The sequence below is a fragment of the Ochlerotatus camptorhynchus genome, unplaced genomic scaffold (assembly GCF_037179485.1).
Source record: "Ochlerotatus camptorhynchus isolate MF236.1 unplaced genomic scaffold, CSIRO-AGI_Acam_v1.1 ptg000651l, whole genome shotgun sequence".
Classification (NCBI taxonomy): Eukaryota; Metazoa; Arthropoda; class Insecta; order Diptera; family Culicidae; genus Ochlerotatus; species Ochlerotatus camptorhynchus.
In genome coordinates, this window is record NW_027041130.1 from 275,652 (window position 1) to 289,080 (window position 13,429).

The following is a 13,429-nucleotide window of genomic DNA, read 5'->3' on the forward strand; positions in this document are numbered from 1 at the left end:
CATGGTAATCAGTTTTAAAGAAACAACTTTAAAATCAAATCCATTGAATGTTGAAGAATAACACTTACTTAATTTCTCACTTAATAAAGTGAGAAAAACTTACTTAATTTGAGTAAGTCAAAGATCTAAAAATTTTCAATATCTTGAAGATATTAATAAATTTTCAAAGTTCCAGAATCAAGAAAAAGATTTTTTTAAGTTTGTAATTGTAGAAGGTTTAGAGAAGTTCTAAGTAATAAAAAGAAATGCTGAGAATTTCAGTAATGCTCCATAAACAAACTGCAGGAACATAAGGGAAGCTAATGCGCTGAAAATATGGGGAACTTACTGGAAGCTTCAAGAACCTCAAAGCAGTTCTTTTAGCATACGAAAATTTTCGGGAAATTTATTCTTAGAATTTCAGAGAACTTCACAGGTGTCAAGCGAACTTGACAAATATATAAATGAGGGGTATTGTGCAAATTTTTAAGAAGTTCAAAGTACCTCAGAAAAGCTAAAGATTTTTGGGAGATTTCAGATCTTAAGAGCAGTTTCCGTAGCTTTAGTTCAGACTTTTGGAGCAGTTTAAAGATCTATAATCGTAAATTAAAAAAAAAAAAATCAGGATCGTTCCATGATGTGCTGAAAAAAAATCGGAACCTTAAGATGTTCCAAGAATTTCAGGGAAGCACAGAGTCCTTCAGAGAATTTATGAAAACTTCAGAATTTTTTCAGAAACTTCACAGAATCCAGAGAATTTCAGGGAAATTTAAAGGTGTTGACGGGAATTCCATTTATTTCCGGGCAGAACCGAGATCTTCAATAGAATTGAAAACTTTAGGGAAGCTTCGAGATCATCAAGACAGATTAAAGAATCAAAGGGCAGTTCAAATAATTTCAAGGAAATTGTAGAAACCGTAAAGAAGTTGCGAGAAACTCAGGGAATTTCCAGAAACTCCAAAGCTCGGAAAGAATTTCTGGAACGTTCTAAAAATTATATGAACATCCTCAAAACGTGAGAGTATTTTAAGCGTGTTATACTATGGAGATTTCAAGAACTTAAAAAAATGCGAAAATTTAGCTAAATTGATTAGAGAAAATCAACGAAGTTCCATTAATTAAAAAAATGCGAAAACTTTCAGCAAGCAGTGATATCTTCAAGAAATTCTTATAAATTTAGATACTTTTAGATCAGTTCATGATATTCAGCGAAGTTCCAAGTACTTCAAGGACGATCAGATACGATGTATGTCACCCTTGCTCTTTCACTCATCTGTATACGGGCCGCCATTGCTTCAACTCGAAAAACGAAATGTTAATAAGTTTCATCCCTTGATTTCACGATGTTGGTTGGATAACGCCAAATGAAGCTCCGCTTCGTTTTCGCTATCCGGAAATGCCACTTGGATTTTCTGCTGTAACTGCGCCCAATTTGCAATCCCCATTTGCGCACTGTGATACCATTGTCTAGCTGCTCCTTCCAAACGACAAGAAGCATAAATCAGCGTCGTTTGATCTGTCCAGTGATACAAGGTTTTGAAATGGTTGACATTGGAGCACCATTTCCTGACATATCTTCCACGTTGGAATCAATTTACTGACTTCATCAGGGTGCAACTGTCTTTCTCGATGTTCCTGATTATTCGGCTGCACTGCCACGTCACGAATAAACAACAATCGCCTCATAAGCGTCAGCAGCTCCCGCTCGCCCGTTTGCGCACCACGCGAACCGCTTGCACCGTTTCCGCCGCTTGCACCGCCCAGAACACCGCCGCCGCCACCTTGGTTTTCATCTCGCTGCACCAACTCGTCCTCATCGAATCCGTGAAATTCGTCGTCCGACATTTCAACGGAAACACTCGCGGATACTAATCCCACTTCTGCGAAAATGGTAGCCCGTAAATTGAGACGTTTCTCAATTATTGCCGTCACCAACGTAAAAACGAAATAAAACGCGTCTGAACTTTGCAAAGCGGAAGTATGGAATATTTTATTGTCTGAGTTTGGAGAGTTTTTCAGTTCGTTCGAAATCTACACAGTTTACACATTTCTTAGATAGTTGTAGGGATGTACATTAATTCTTTGTGGATAAAATGTAGTTGATCTATGCTAAGTAGTCTTGGGGATATTGATTTTGGCCTACACATCCAAAGTCCATCCTTTTTTTTCCATATTCTGCACAAAAGAAACGTTCTGCCCCGCCCCATTCATAATAAAATGGCTGGAAATCCTGTCGGTTGCGGGGCTTAGAAAGTATGTTTTGTGCAGAATATGTAAAAACTGAGGGACTTCGGATGTTAACCTAATGCATATATGGTGCATCATAGATAGAGAAGTTAGCAAGCCAACATTGAACACTAACAAAATTTCAAATACATATTGTTTTTATGTGCCCCACACATGAATTGTTGCAACGTGATCAACAAATGATATTTATATTATGTCGGCCACATACTTAATATGTGTACATATAAAAACCATGCGTTACCACACATACTATTTATTTGACGTATAAATTTCATGTGTACTTCTGAGTGGATTCTGTTTATGTGTGGTCAAATGAAAATCATGTGTAATTTCACATGGATATTTGTCAAGAAAAATGTGTAAATTGTTTTGAGTGAACCATAACCGAAATATTGAAATAATTGAAAATTTTAAGATAAAGTATAATAGTCAAAAATGCATCAATTTTGCGTGGTTCTACGTCATACTGCGGTCGTGTCTAGGACACAACCATTTAAATTTTTTTTAATCTTTAATAAGGAGATTTTTAGCCTTTGGCTAGTTCATGTCCGTCGCGATACAAACGTTTAAGCTAACGGAGCCGATTTTTTAACGTTTTCAGTGTTGTCGATTGTGTTTTTTTTTGTTCACCTAATTCCTGTAAAATGCAAATATTATTGTGAATTCATATAATGTTATTCAACAATGCTCAAGAGTAAAATAATATTGTGGTGATAACAATGAGTAACATTCGTAAAATGTAAACAGAATGCTTGAAATGCGCACAATTAGGGGCGGTCACGGTAGACCGTTTTACAATAGTTCTAGATAGAGCTGGAATTAGGGCGTAATAGTTTTTGTAAACAATTTCTTCTCTCGATGTTTTCTAGGAATGCAAGCCACGCCCACGCAAACCAACATAACTATCCTGTAGGGGAAGTCTTTCCCTACCCGATGGTGATGTTGCAAAAAGGTGTAAAAAATGAAGAAAACCTTAAAACTCGAAAAAACCACCGTAAGGTCCCCATCCACCGCTCACTGTAGAAATGTTGGTACCTATAATTTTTTTTTTCTAATGTTTACATTATAGTAAACGATTATATTAATCATTACTGGTATAAATTGTAATTATACTATATAAAGAGTTTCATCTGTTTGTGTGTGGTATGTATAATTACTAACTGGGGTTGCTTGCACTCACTTGCTTAAACAAAATGTTTTTTTTTTCGGAATTAAGATTATTAGATGAAATAACGATATGTTGTACTTGTAAGTAGGTTTACTTCCACTCACTTGCCATAAAAAAATGATTTTCTGAATTTTGAAATCATTAGATGTTATAATGATATTTTTTACTTGTTAGATACAAGAAGAGGTTAAGGGCAAATGTTTGACATATAAAACCTGTCAAATTCGCTTTCAGATAGTCACAATAAGCGATTTTACGACTCGCGAGCGCTCACTCTGAGTGAACGCTCACGAATAATAAAATCGCTGATTGTAACACTCTGGCAGCAAAATTGACAGGTTTTATGTGTCAAACATACTTGGACAAGCAAATCATCCATATACACGATCACTCCTCTAATCCCCCTGAACAACGGCGTATAATATCTCTTGGAGACCAGTTTCATCCCTATCATTCTATATTATCAGGTATACCGAAAAACCTGGCATAGTGGGATAAATGGTTGGTATCAGAAAATAATCTGTCAAACTACTACTACAAACCATACAATACACAACACGACTTCTAGGATATTCTACGGGGTTCTTGGAAGATCTACGGTCCTTTAAGATATTTTACTGACTTTTTAAGTTCAGACTTCTAAGTTCTACGGTCTATTCGGATGCTCTAAAAAACTGAATATCTAACCTCTAAGCGTTTTGTCATTCTGCGGATGCTTCTGGAGATGAACTTTCAAATTGGTGGTATAACCGCGACGTTGAACTTCTGCACCGCATATTTTACACTTAGCGGATACTGTGGACGTTTTCACAAAATAATTCCAAACTTCGGACATCTTCAACGATAATTGCATAAATATGTAAACGACTTCCGATGACTATCGAAGCAAAAAAAAAAACTATGCAGTAAAACGAGCATGGAACAGAAATTATAACAGTCGCGAGTTCGTTTCGTCTCGTCTGCACACGAGGGAGTCGAAAAATGTTGAGATTAATGATTCATTGATTCCCTCATAATATGTATCCATCCTGTATTTATCCGATTTAAATGGTAGAGTAGTGTGTCAAAAACTCAATAGTCGTCTCTTTCATTACTGTGTCGTTGGCGTTGACGTTGACGGCATTAGCTCAGCCGGGAAACTCTCACTTTGCACCAACTGTTTCTTATTGACGTGTGAATGAAAAATGCAGAAATCTTCCCTGAAATTACTGGTCCGATTTAAAAATTTATAATTTGTTCAGCAAAACCGCAGAGAAAAACTACCGATTGAATTGTAACTGGTTTTTTATCGATTTTTTTTTTCAAATTTGGTGTTAAAAATAAGATGAATCGTTAATTTGAATTGTTTTTTTTTTACATTTATTAATTCATGATGACACATGCTCATAGCTGCCACTTTCTTAATGTCTTCCAATGTTGTAGACCGACTGGATGTTACGTTTGTATCAGGGTACTGCTTTTATTTAATGTGCCTCTTCAGGGAACGCATTAGCGCATTTGGCACCTTGGGTATGTGCAATAAAAAAAAACGCGAAATTTTCTTGAAAATGACCTTTTTCAATGGACCAATTAACCCGAGCCTCTTTACACATATCCCGGAATCGGCTGACCGCAGAAAAAAAACAAATTATGGGATTTCCAATTTGTTTGAGTATTTCTTCCATTTTAGGCACTTACATTAAATTGCGCACTTTAACTCCAGAGAACTGACCAATCATTAATTTTAAAATGGCGGAAAAATATTGAGTTTGGCAGTTTGGCAAACCGTTCGGTACTTGTTTTAGTTTGGTTTGTATTTTTTTTACAGTATTGCGGGATTTCAGTCGTTTACAGTTTCGATCAGTAATTTGTAAATACAGTTTTCGGTAATTTTCTTCAAACTGTCAGAAATGCAGCCTTTTTTTATTGCTGGAAAATGGTAAAACATCAAATTTTACCTAGCATTCGGTAAAGCTGGCATTTTACAGTCAGCAACAAATGTACCGTACAAAATTTGATATGATGATGTATATAGGTGCACCAGGAAGATGAGACTACTAATAGGGCAGAAACGACACTGGCGTCTTTATTCCGCTTGGCCTCATGCTTTTTCCCTATGATCCAGCACCATTTAATATCAGTTATCTAAAACGGTATATTTTAACATGTTTTTTTCCTTATTATTTTTCATACATTAGAAGAATTCTTCATGTTTTCTACTTTAACATAACTGCCGTAATACGCATAAGCGTTCCACGGTATATAAGGATTGCTTAGAACATGGAACAGTTATGATTCTATTTTTGAAAACTAGGATTTTTTTCGTGGTGATAGTATTCGGGTGAATGGTTTTAGGGGTAATGTTTTTCGAGGTAATGTGTCATTCGAAGAAATAGTATTCGGAGTAATGTGTCATTGGGGATAATTTTAAGCGATTTCTAAGGGAATGGAGTTGGAATAAAAAAAAAACAAATTTCAGTACTTCGGATAGGTTGAGAGGACATCTTTGTAGGCCATATAACAGGTTCGGTAAAGTTGACCAGGTATACCCAGATGGTGAACAAAAAGTTCAAATTTTTTTTACGGATTTATTAAAAAAATGTGTCATTCGAAGAAATAGTATCCGGGGTAATGTGTCATTCGGGATAATGGTATTCGTGGTAATGGTTGGTATTCGGGAATCTGTTATAGGATCCCTAGTATTCACATTATAGAATATATATATAATATCGAAAAAAAAAAATATATTATCGAAAAATTAAAAAGGGGAAAAAATCCTTGAAATATATATAAAATATATATATTTATTTATTAAAAGAAAACGTTGAGCTAGGTTCTGTAATCGTTAACAAAACTGATCATTCTAATGACGATTGACTTTTTTCAGCTGCAAATGGCAAACTGCATTCCAAAATTATTGATTTAAGCCTACCGTCAATAAAAATGTTGGATGAAGGAATAAAGGACTATATGAGTGGCTGCGGATCAGACAAGACGTTTTGTTACTTGCTCAACAATTATCATGGAATCCTGGATGTACATCCCCCACCAATTGAAATGGTGGTCATGCCAATCACATTAGATAACAATAATAATCAAAAAGCTACCAATATCCAAAATGATAAAAGTGATACCACAACAGAGGTAGACAGTACGAACTGTTCTTCACGTGAAGCCTACGATGCGCTTACAGTTTCTAGCGAAGCCTACAATAACCAACTATACTGTTATTCATATTCTGATTCTGTAAGTTGTCGAACCAAGTGTCATGACTTCCCATAATAACCTCCATTGTATCCCTTGGTTATGCGTTAATGTAAATTAAATTGACGCAACGTATTTGACCATGAGGTAATCAAAAATATCTTAACATAACGCATTGTCAGTAACGGCAAGTTATTACGGACAAAATCCTCTTGCATTTTTTCATAAAAGAATGTAATAACGCTTGATCGTACGTTGGAAGGAAACGATAAAATTGTCTGCAAGCTTCTTCACAATACACGCAGGAGATGATACACGTAAGGAAATGAGGATTTTTTTGTTTTGCTATTTCAACATTTCTATCAAGCTATGTCGTCAACCGCGTTTATTGCAACAAACTTTGCTAACAATATACGTATGGATCATTCCGCGCCAAGTAACCGAGAAAAAAAATACAAAATTGTAATTGACCTCTTCCTATTTGGACCAAATTTGGAGATGTCTTTTAATCTAAATTTTAAGAATCCCAATTTTTTTTTCGGCCCTGTCCAAGGATGAGGGGCTTGATGATGATTTGTCAAGTGTCGCTATGATTTTTTTTTGCAATTTGATAAAATTGTAGTTTTTCTCCAGTTCATTGATTTGAAAGGTTCATGCGAGTTAATTTCACGGAGCCGTAAATTGTAGTTTTATCATAATTTTAATGGAGTTGGTTGGAAATGCTAACATGAAGCTTTAGTGTGATGATTTATTAGCTAGAGAATGATCTTTAGAAGAATGTAGGTGGATAGTTCCGTTAGAGTACGGCAGTATGAAAATTGAATAGAAGTTGAAAATGAGCGAAGGGCCATTAAAGCGACAGTTTTCAAGATGACGCACATTTTTGCCTAGCCCGTACGATGTACGCGGGGACTTGAAGTATGTCTCCAAGTCCACAGGCTGTGCCTGTGGACTTGGAGACATACTTCAAGTCCCCGCGTACATCGTACGGGCTAGGCAAAAATGTGCGTCATCTTGAAAACTGTCGCTTTAATGGCCCTTCGCTCATTTTCAACTTCTATTCAATTTTCATACTGCCGTACTCTAACGGAACTATCCACCTACATTCTTCTAAAGATCATTCTCTAGCTAATAAATCATCACACTAAAGCTTCATGTTAGCATTTCCAACCAACTCTGAAAATCGTTAACTTCGCGTATGAAGTAACATAAAAAACACTTTGAATAATTTTAATATTTTGTAATGCTAAGGTAAATAGTTTGCTTTGAGTGTAAAATTAATTTATAAGAAAGTTCTAACAGTTTTTTTTTTTGCACTTCGAAACTTGACGGGTCATACCTCTAACGTAGTAGCAGTGACAGTGTCGCATGTCCTAACAACAACTGCCTGCGACTAGTGTTCGAGGGGCCGACAGGGCTGAATACGGGTCAATACTAACAAAACTCTAACACTAACATGACCCCGAAACTAACGTTCATCCATTGCACTAATAGTTATAATGTAGTTGTACTTTCCTAATAACCCATCTATCACAGACAAACAGACATAACACTCGGTTGGACAGGTTGTTCATCGAATACGCATTTGACGGTTAATTCGGGTGTTTTTGGTTGGTGGTGCAGCCACCTGTGGCGCGCACGGTCGGTTCCCTTGCGTTTGACGTTTGCACACTAGCGCCATCTGTTCAGCGTACTATCCATCACATGATACTCAACAGATGGCGGTAGTGTTTTAGTGACTATGTTTTGTGGAGAAAAATATTAAATGTGTTATTTCTGTTTGTCTGTGCATCTATGTTTCTTTTTCGTTGTGTGTGTGTGTGTGTGGGGGGGGGGGGTGGTTAATGTAACCAATACTAATACCTTTCTTTCTGTTCTTTTATTCGTTTTCTATATCCCTTCATCATCAGAGATGACTTACTTGCATGGTGCATGCCCAAGTCGTACTACAGGATAATATACTGAGCGTGGTTCTATCACAAATCGATAGAGCTGAGGAATAATGAGGTAAATTCTACACAGTATTTTAAAGGAGCCAACTCTAAGCAGGTAATAATAGCAATTAATAATCAAACAACCATAAAAAGGTAAGAATAAATTTATTTATTTTAAATATTTTCACCAACCTCGATTATTATTAACAGGTAAATATTCATTTTATTAAATTACTATATAATACTGTCATTACTGTTAACACTATCATTGCAACTAATTCAATTAGGCATATTCAATTGACCTGCATCGGGTTATTATTTTGCATGTAATGATATGGGAAAAGGGGGGACTCACGATTCAGCATGGAGAGTGTATGGGAGCCGTTCTAGGGGTTGGTTGGGGCATGTGGTTCATTTTAGACATTATAGTCTGACGTGAGAACCATGTTCCACTCAAGTTCTGGAATTTGACCTTGAGACTTGAGATCTGGCCTTCATAAGACCCCCTTCTGTCTCGCAAAATCAAAATCAAAATCAAAATCAAATTTTAAGAATCCCAATTTTTGGGACGATCGGTGCACCCCTCAGTCCAGAGAAGCATTTTCTATTTTTCGTGAATTTCAAGAAAGCACTTCTTTCTATTATCAATATCTACGGAACATGTGAAGCTACAATCAACATAATAGCATGTTTTTATGAGAAAATTAGTCAAAGAATCTAAATATGAATTTGTTTTTTTGTACAGTGTTGCCAAATATTTTATATTTGCGTTTAAAAATTTAAAACGCAATTTTCTCAGAATGAGTGTATTTAGATTTCCAATCTGACCCCATCCACAAGAAACACTTATCGACAAAAAGACATTTGCGTCACAGAACAGAAGGGGAAGTGCAAACAAATCGGTGAATTTAAAAATGGTTCGTTTTTCTGCTCAACAAGCGATGCGTTGTGGTAGCGTTCCACACTGGCTTCTTTTTGCACTCACACTATCATAGCATGCTGCCTATCTTAACTGCACGCAGAAGATGCCATCTACCGCTAGGTGCGCTAGTGTTCGCCAATGAATAGTGAAGCCACTTTCTGATCCGAAGTCCCCCTTCTGTTCTGTGTTTGCGTATTTGCTTCAATGTCAAAATAATGAAAGAAAAGATGGTTTTCAATTTTCTTTTCACTTGCTCTTCTATGAGAACTCATTTTTCTCGCCTACTGTTTTAAATGTTTTTTTTCATGCAAGAAAAAAGGAAATCAAGTAAAAAAATTGGTTACAGTGTTGCCAAATTTAAATATAATTTTCCGCCTTATAATATTAATGTATTTTTTGTGTGAATATATTTGTTTTGATGGCACAAACAAAAAACTTACAGTTGCATGAAGATAATCATTAAGTGAAGCATTTTGTCTGATTTTCTGTGATAATTGACTTTGGATAAAGACGATGGAAGTAAAATATTAATAAAAATAAAGAGTGCTTAAAGCACTCTGATTCTGTAAATTTGCTTTGAAAAAAATAAAAGAAAACTCCTTGTCATTTTTTATATTTTTCTATCAATACTGTATACCACTTGAATATACTTTGATCATTTTATGTTTAATCTACCTTATATTTGAAAAAGTCTGTGGAACACGATGGTTTTGAAGTTTGATGGAAATCAAATATATTCATAAAAATCCGATTACTATTTTTAATTGGTAAATTAAACACTGTAAAAAAAACTAGATTTCATGTTTTATTTGAACTTAAAAAAAAAACATTTAAAACAGTAGACGCGAAAAATAAGTTCTCTTACCTAGAAGAGCAGGCGAAAAGAAAATTGAAAACATGTGTTTTTCTGATATGTTTTGACATTATTTGTTTCAAAATGCTGTATATCAGGAAATACGCAAATTACTTTATATATATATTTGTCTAATTTTCTCGCATATTTGTCTAATTTTCTCATAAAAACACTCTATAATGTTAATTGTACCTTCATTTGTTCCGGAGATATAAATAAAAGAAAGTAGTGCTTTCTTGAAAATCATGAAGTATAGAAAATGCTCGACTGTACCGAGAGGTGCTTCAATCATCGCAAAAAATTGAATTCCTAAAATTAAGGCTAAAATAAACATCTCCTTAAAATTTGGACCAAATCGGAAGAGGTCGATTTCAATTGCCTCCGACACTTGGCACGGAATGACCCACATCGTTTTCCTTTCATCGTTACGATCAACCCTAGCAGCACACATGTCTCTGAACAATTGTGGTTACTTGTGTGCTTCTTATTCCAGTCACAAATCAAGTTGGAGGAGCTTATTTCGATCGAAGTGTGCTGCTTGGGAAGCTACTATGTACCTATATATTGTAGAGCGAGTTTATCAAGGTGGTCGCAAGAGTTTTGTCTTTATTGCTGGTTGCTTTCTGCGTTTGGATTCTCTGTTGACCATACGTTGGTTGATACGTTGCGTCAGTTCATCAGTATCAGTTTAGAGTCTACTCCATTTGTATATATAGGGTATATATAAATATATATATATACAGCAATTGCATAGAAAAAAGTTATAGTGGGTCTCAGAATTTCATGAAAATTGGTATAGTTCTTCCTTATCAAAAAATATTAGACTCGTAATTTTTTATTGCGCCATTGACCATTTCCGTGTTAGGGTGGTCCAAAAAATATTTTTTTTTTCAAAATGTCTTTTATATATATAACTTTTATGTATTAACTATAACTTCTGAACCTCTTGACCGATTTTTACGATTGACTCTTCAAATGAAAGATGTTTTAATGTAGTTTTAAGAAAAATTATGAAACACTCAGAGATATTTGATTTTGTAGGAAAAAAATATGTTACAAATGCTTTTTCTTGATTTTCACTGCGAGGGTCTTCAACAACTTCTTATTTTAGTATTTTTAATTGAAATATCATTTAATTTTACATAACTTATCAAAAAATTAGCGATGTCGTCGGAGAAGCAGTTTTGGAGATACAATTTTTTTTAAATAAAAAATTATTGTTCCGCAATATATGCACCACACGTGCATGGAAGGTAGTTCCACACGTGCACGCAAGGTAGTTCACAATGCGTCTCCATCGAGTCACAGCAGCTGTGACTAATGAAATCTATGAGTAACTTACAAGCTGGGTGCAACATTCAGTTCAGCCTGGAGGCTGTCCATAAACCACGTAGACCAATTTTTAAACATTGCAGACCCTACCTCCCCCCTCGTATACTTTACTAAAATTTTAAAATATTTTTACCGAGCGTATACTGTGGCTGGATTCCCCTCCCCCATTGAAGTCTTCGTGGCTTTAAAACAGGCCCCAGTTTGACATTATTAATTTTGGTATCAAAATTCTGGGAGAAGTACTTAAATGCTACAAATAATGACGAGGTCGAAGAAAAATAAGTAAAACATGAAGCATTTATTTTCTTTAATTACAATTTCACACATTTTTCTTCCGTTGAAAATGAATACCGTTTGACAATAATATACTTTTCGTTTTGAGGCTTAAAACTATGGAATGACTGTGTCCCCGAAATTTGGTTCACATGTATATAACGGTTTTTCAATTTTCTTTCCATTTTATTGTAATCGGATTCCGAAAAAAACTGATAGTGTATTTTTGAATCTGGCTTAGAAATAGCCCATGAGTAAAGTTCTTGGGCCGTTGTTATATGGTGGCCTTGCAAATTCGCTTTCGCAGCGTTTCGTTTTAATACTCCTCGCAAAGCATCACAAGGGCCCTTTCCATGACAAGTTGCGAAAAAATTCCAATCGGCAGCAATGCCAAAATCTTTTTGCATGTTGCATAAATTAAAAGCGGTCATCTTGTTTTTATATTGGCTTCCTGATCCATCTGAGAAAAAGTAAATCTGTTGTAAGCTTGGCAATTTACATTTTATGAACGCTAGAAAATGCGTAAGATATAAACGAACTGCGACATGATTATGTTTAGTGAAATCAGCAATTGCAATAAAACTAGTAAATTTCAAATCGTTAGATTCTTCGTCTTTAAAATAAATAGCACAAGGGTGAATAGTACATTGGGCGTTCGCCCAATGAAAGCCTTGAACTGCATCCTGCACAACGAAAGAATAATTCTCCGAAAAATCACAGATTATGATGCATTCTGTAGCTTTCAAATTGCTTTTGACGTGTTTCATGTAATTTGCCTGTTGCTCAGCTATAAAGTTATGCGGCAATAAATTGAATAATTTTTCTAAAAAAGTATCAATAAATTCCTGTGTGTCCATTTCAACTAAGTCCATAATGCATCTATCTACTTGACGCCATTGTTTGAATTGTATTGATTCAACATGTCCGTTACTAAGAATAGTCATTAGTTCTGTGGCCAAAATTTGCGTTCCTGAACAATTTTTGCAACACTGCAGCCAGCATTGTTCACTTGGATTTTGACAAATTATTTTTTTAAACAAATCGTGATAGGAATCAACACCATCTGGGAGTGATTGTCTGCTTTGTAGTGTTTTAAAAATAAGTTTAACGTTCTGATGATATATACAAACGCATACGGTATGCGTGCCACTTGTCCCTGCCAAAATGCAGTGTTTCGGACGGTTACTGGCGAACATGGAAAATCCTATTTTAATATCAGGATATGTATTTTTAAAGATGGAGTACGCCTCCTGGAAACATTGAACTCCTTCATAATTAATATGTAGACCAACTTTTGGGAAGTGTGGTTAAAATCCTGTATCGCTCATTGCTGTCTCTTGTTTCTTTATATTTATCCTTAAGTTGTATAAGGAATTCATTTTCGTCCGACAAAGGTGCGTTGTAGGTGGTAACGATCGATTCAGAACTGGTTGTTTCCACTGATTCTGAAAATAAATATAAAAAATGATTGATTATTAGAAAAAAAAACATACAAATGATTTATTTTTTATTATTTACCTTGGCAGGGAAAAGGAACC

General features: G+C 35.3%; 1 protein-coding gene across 2 annotated transcripts in view; it reads left to right on the forward strand.

Annotated features, from left to right (window-relative positions):
* The window catches only part of LOC135714476 (protein ovarian tumor locus-like), a 104,018-nt gene extending 97,162 nt beyond the window's left edge, over nt 1–6,856 (forward strand). Inside the window, exon 8 of one of the 2 annotated variants that reach the window (XM_065237852.1) lies at nt 6,261–6,856. In XM_065237852.1, the coding sequence (XP_065093924.1) occupies nt 6,261–6,655 (395 nt within the window). In that variant the 3' untranslated portion in view covers nt 6,656–6,856. The remainder of the gene's footprint in view (nt 1–6,260) is intronic. The other variant, XM_065237850.1, reaches the window with a different exon arrangement.
* The last annotated feature ends 6,573 nt before the right edge of the window (nt 6,857–13,429 follow it).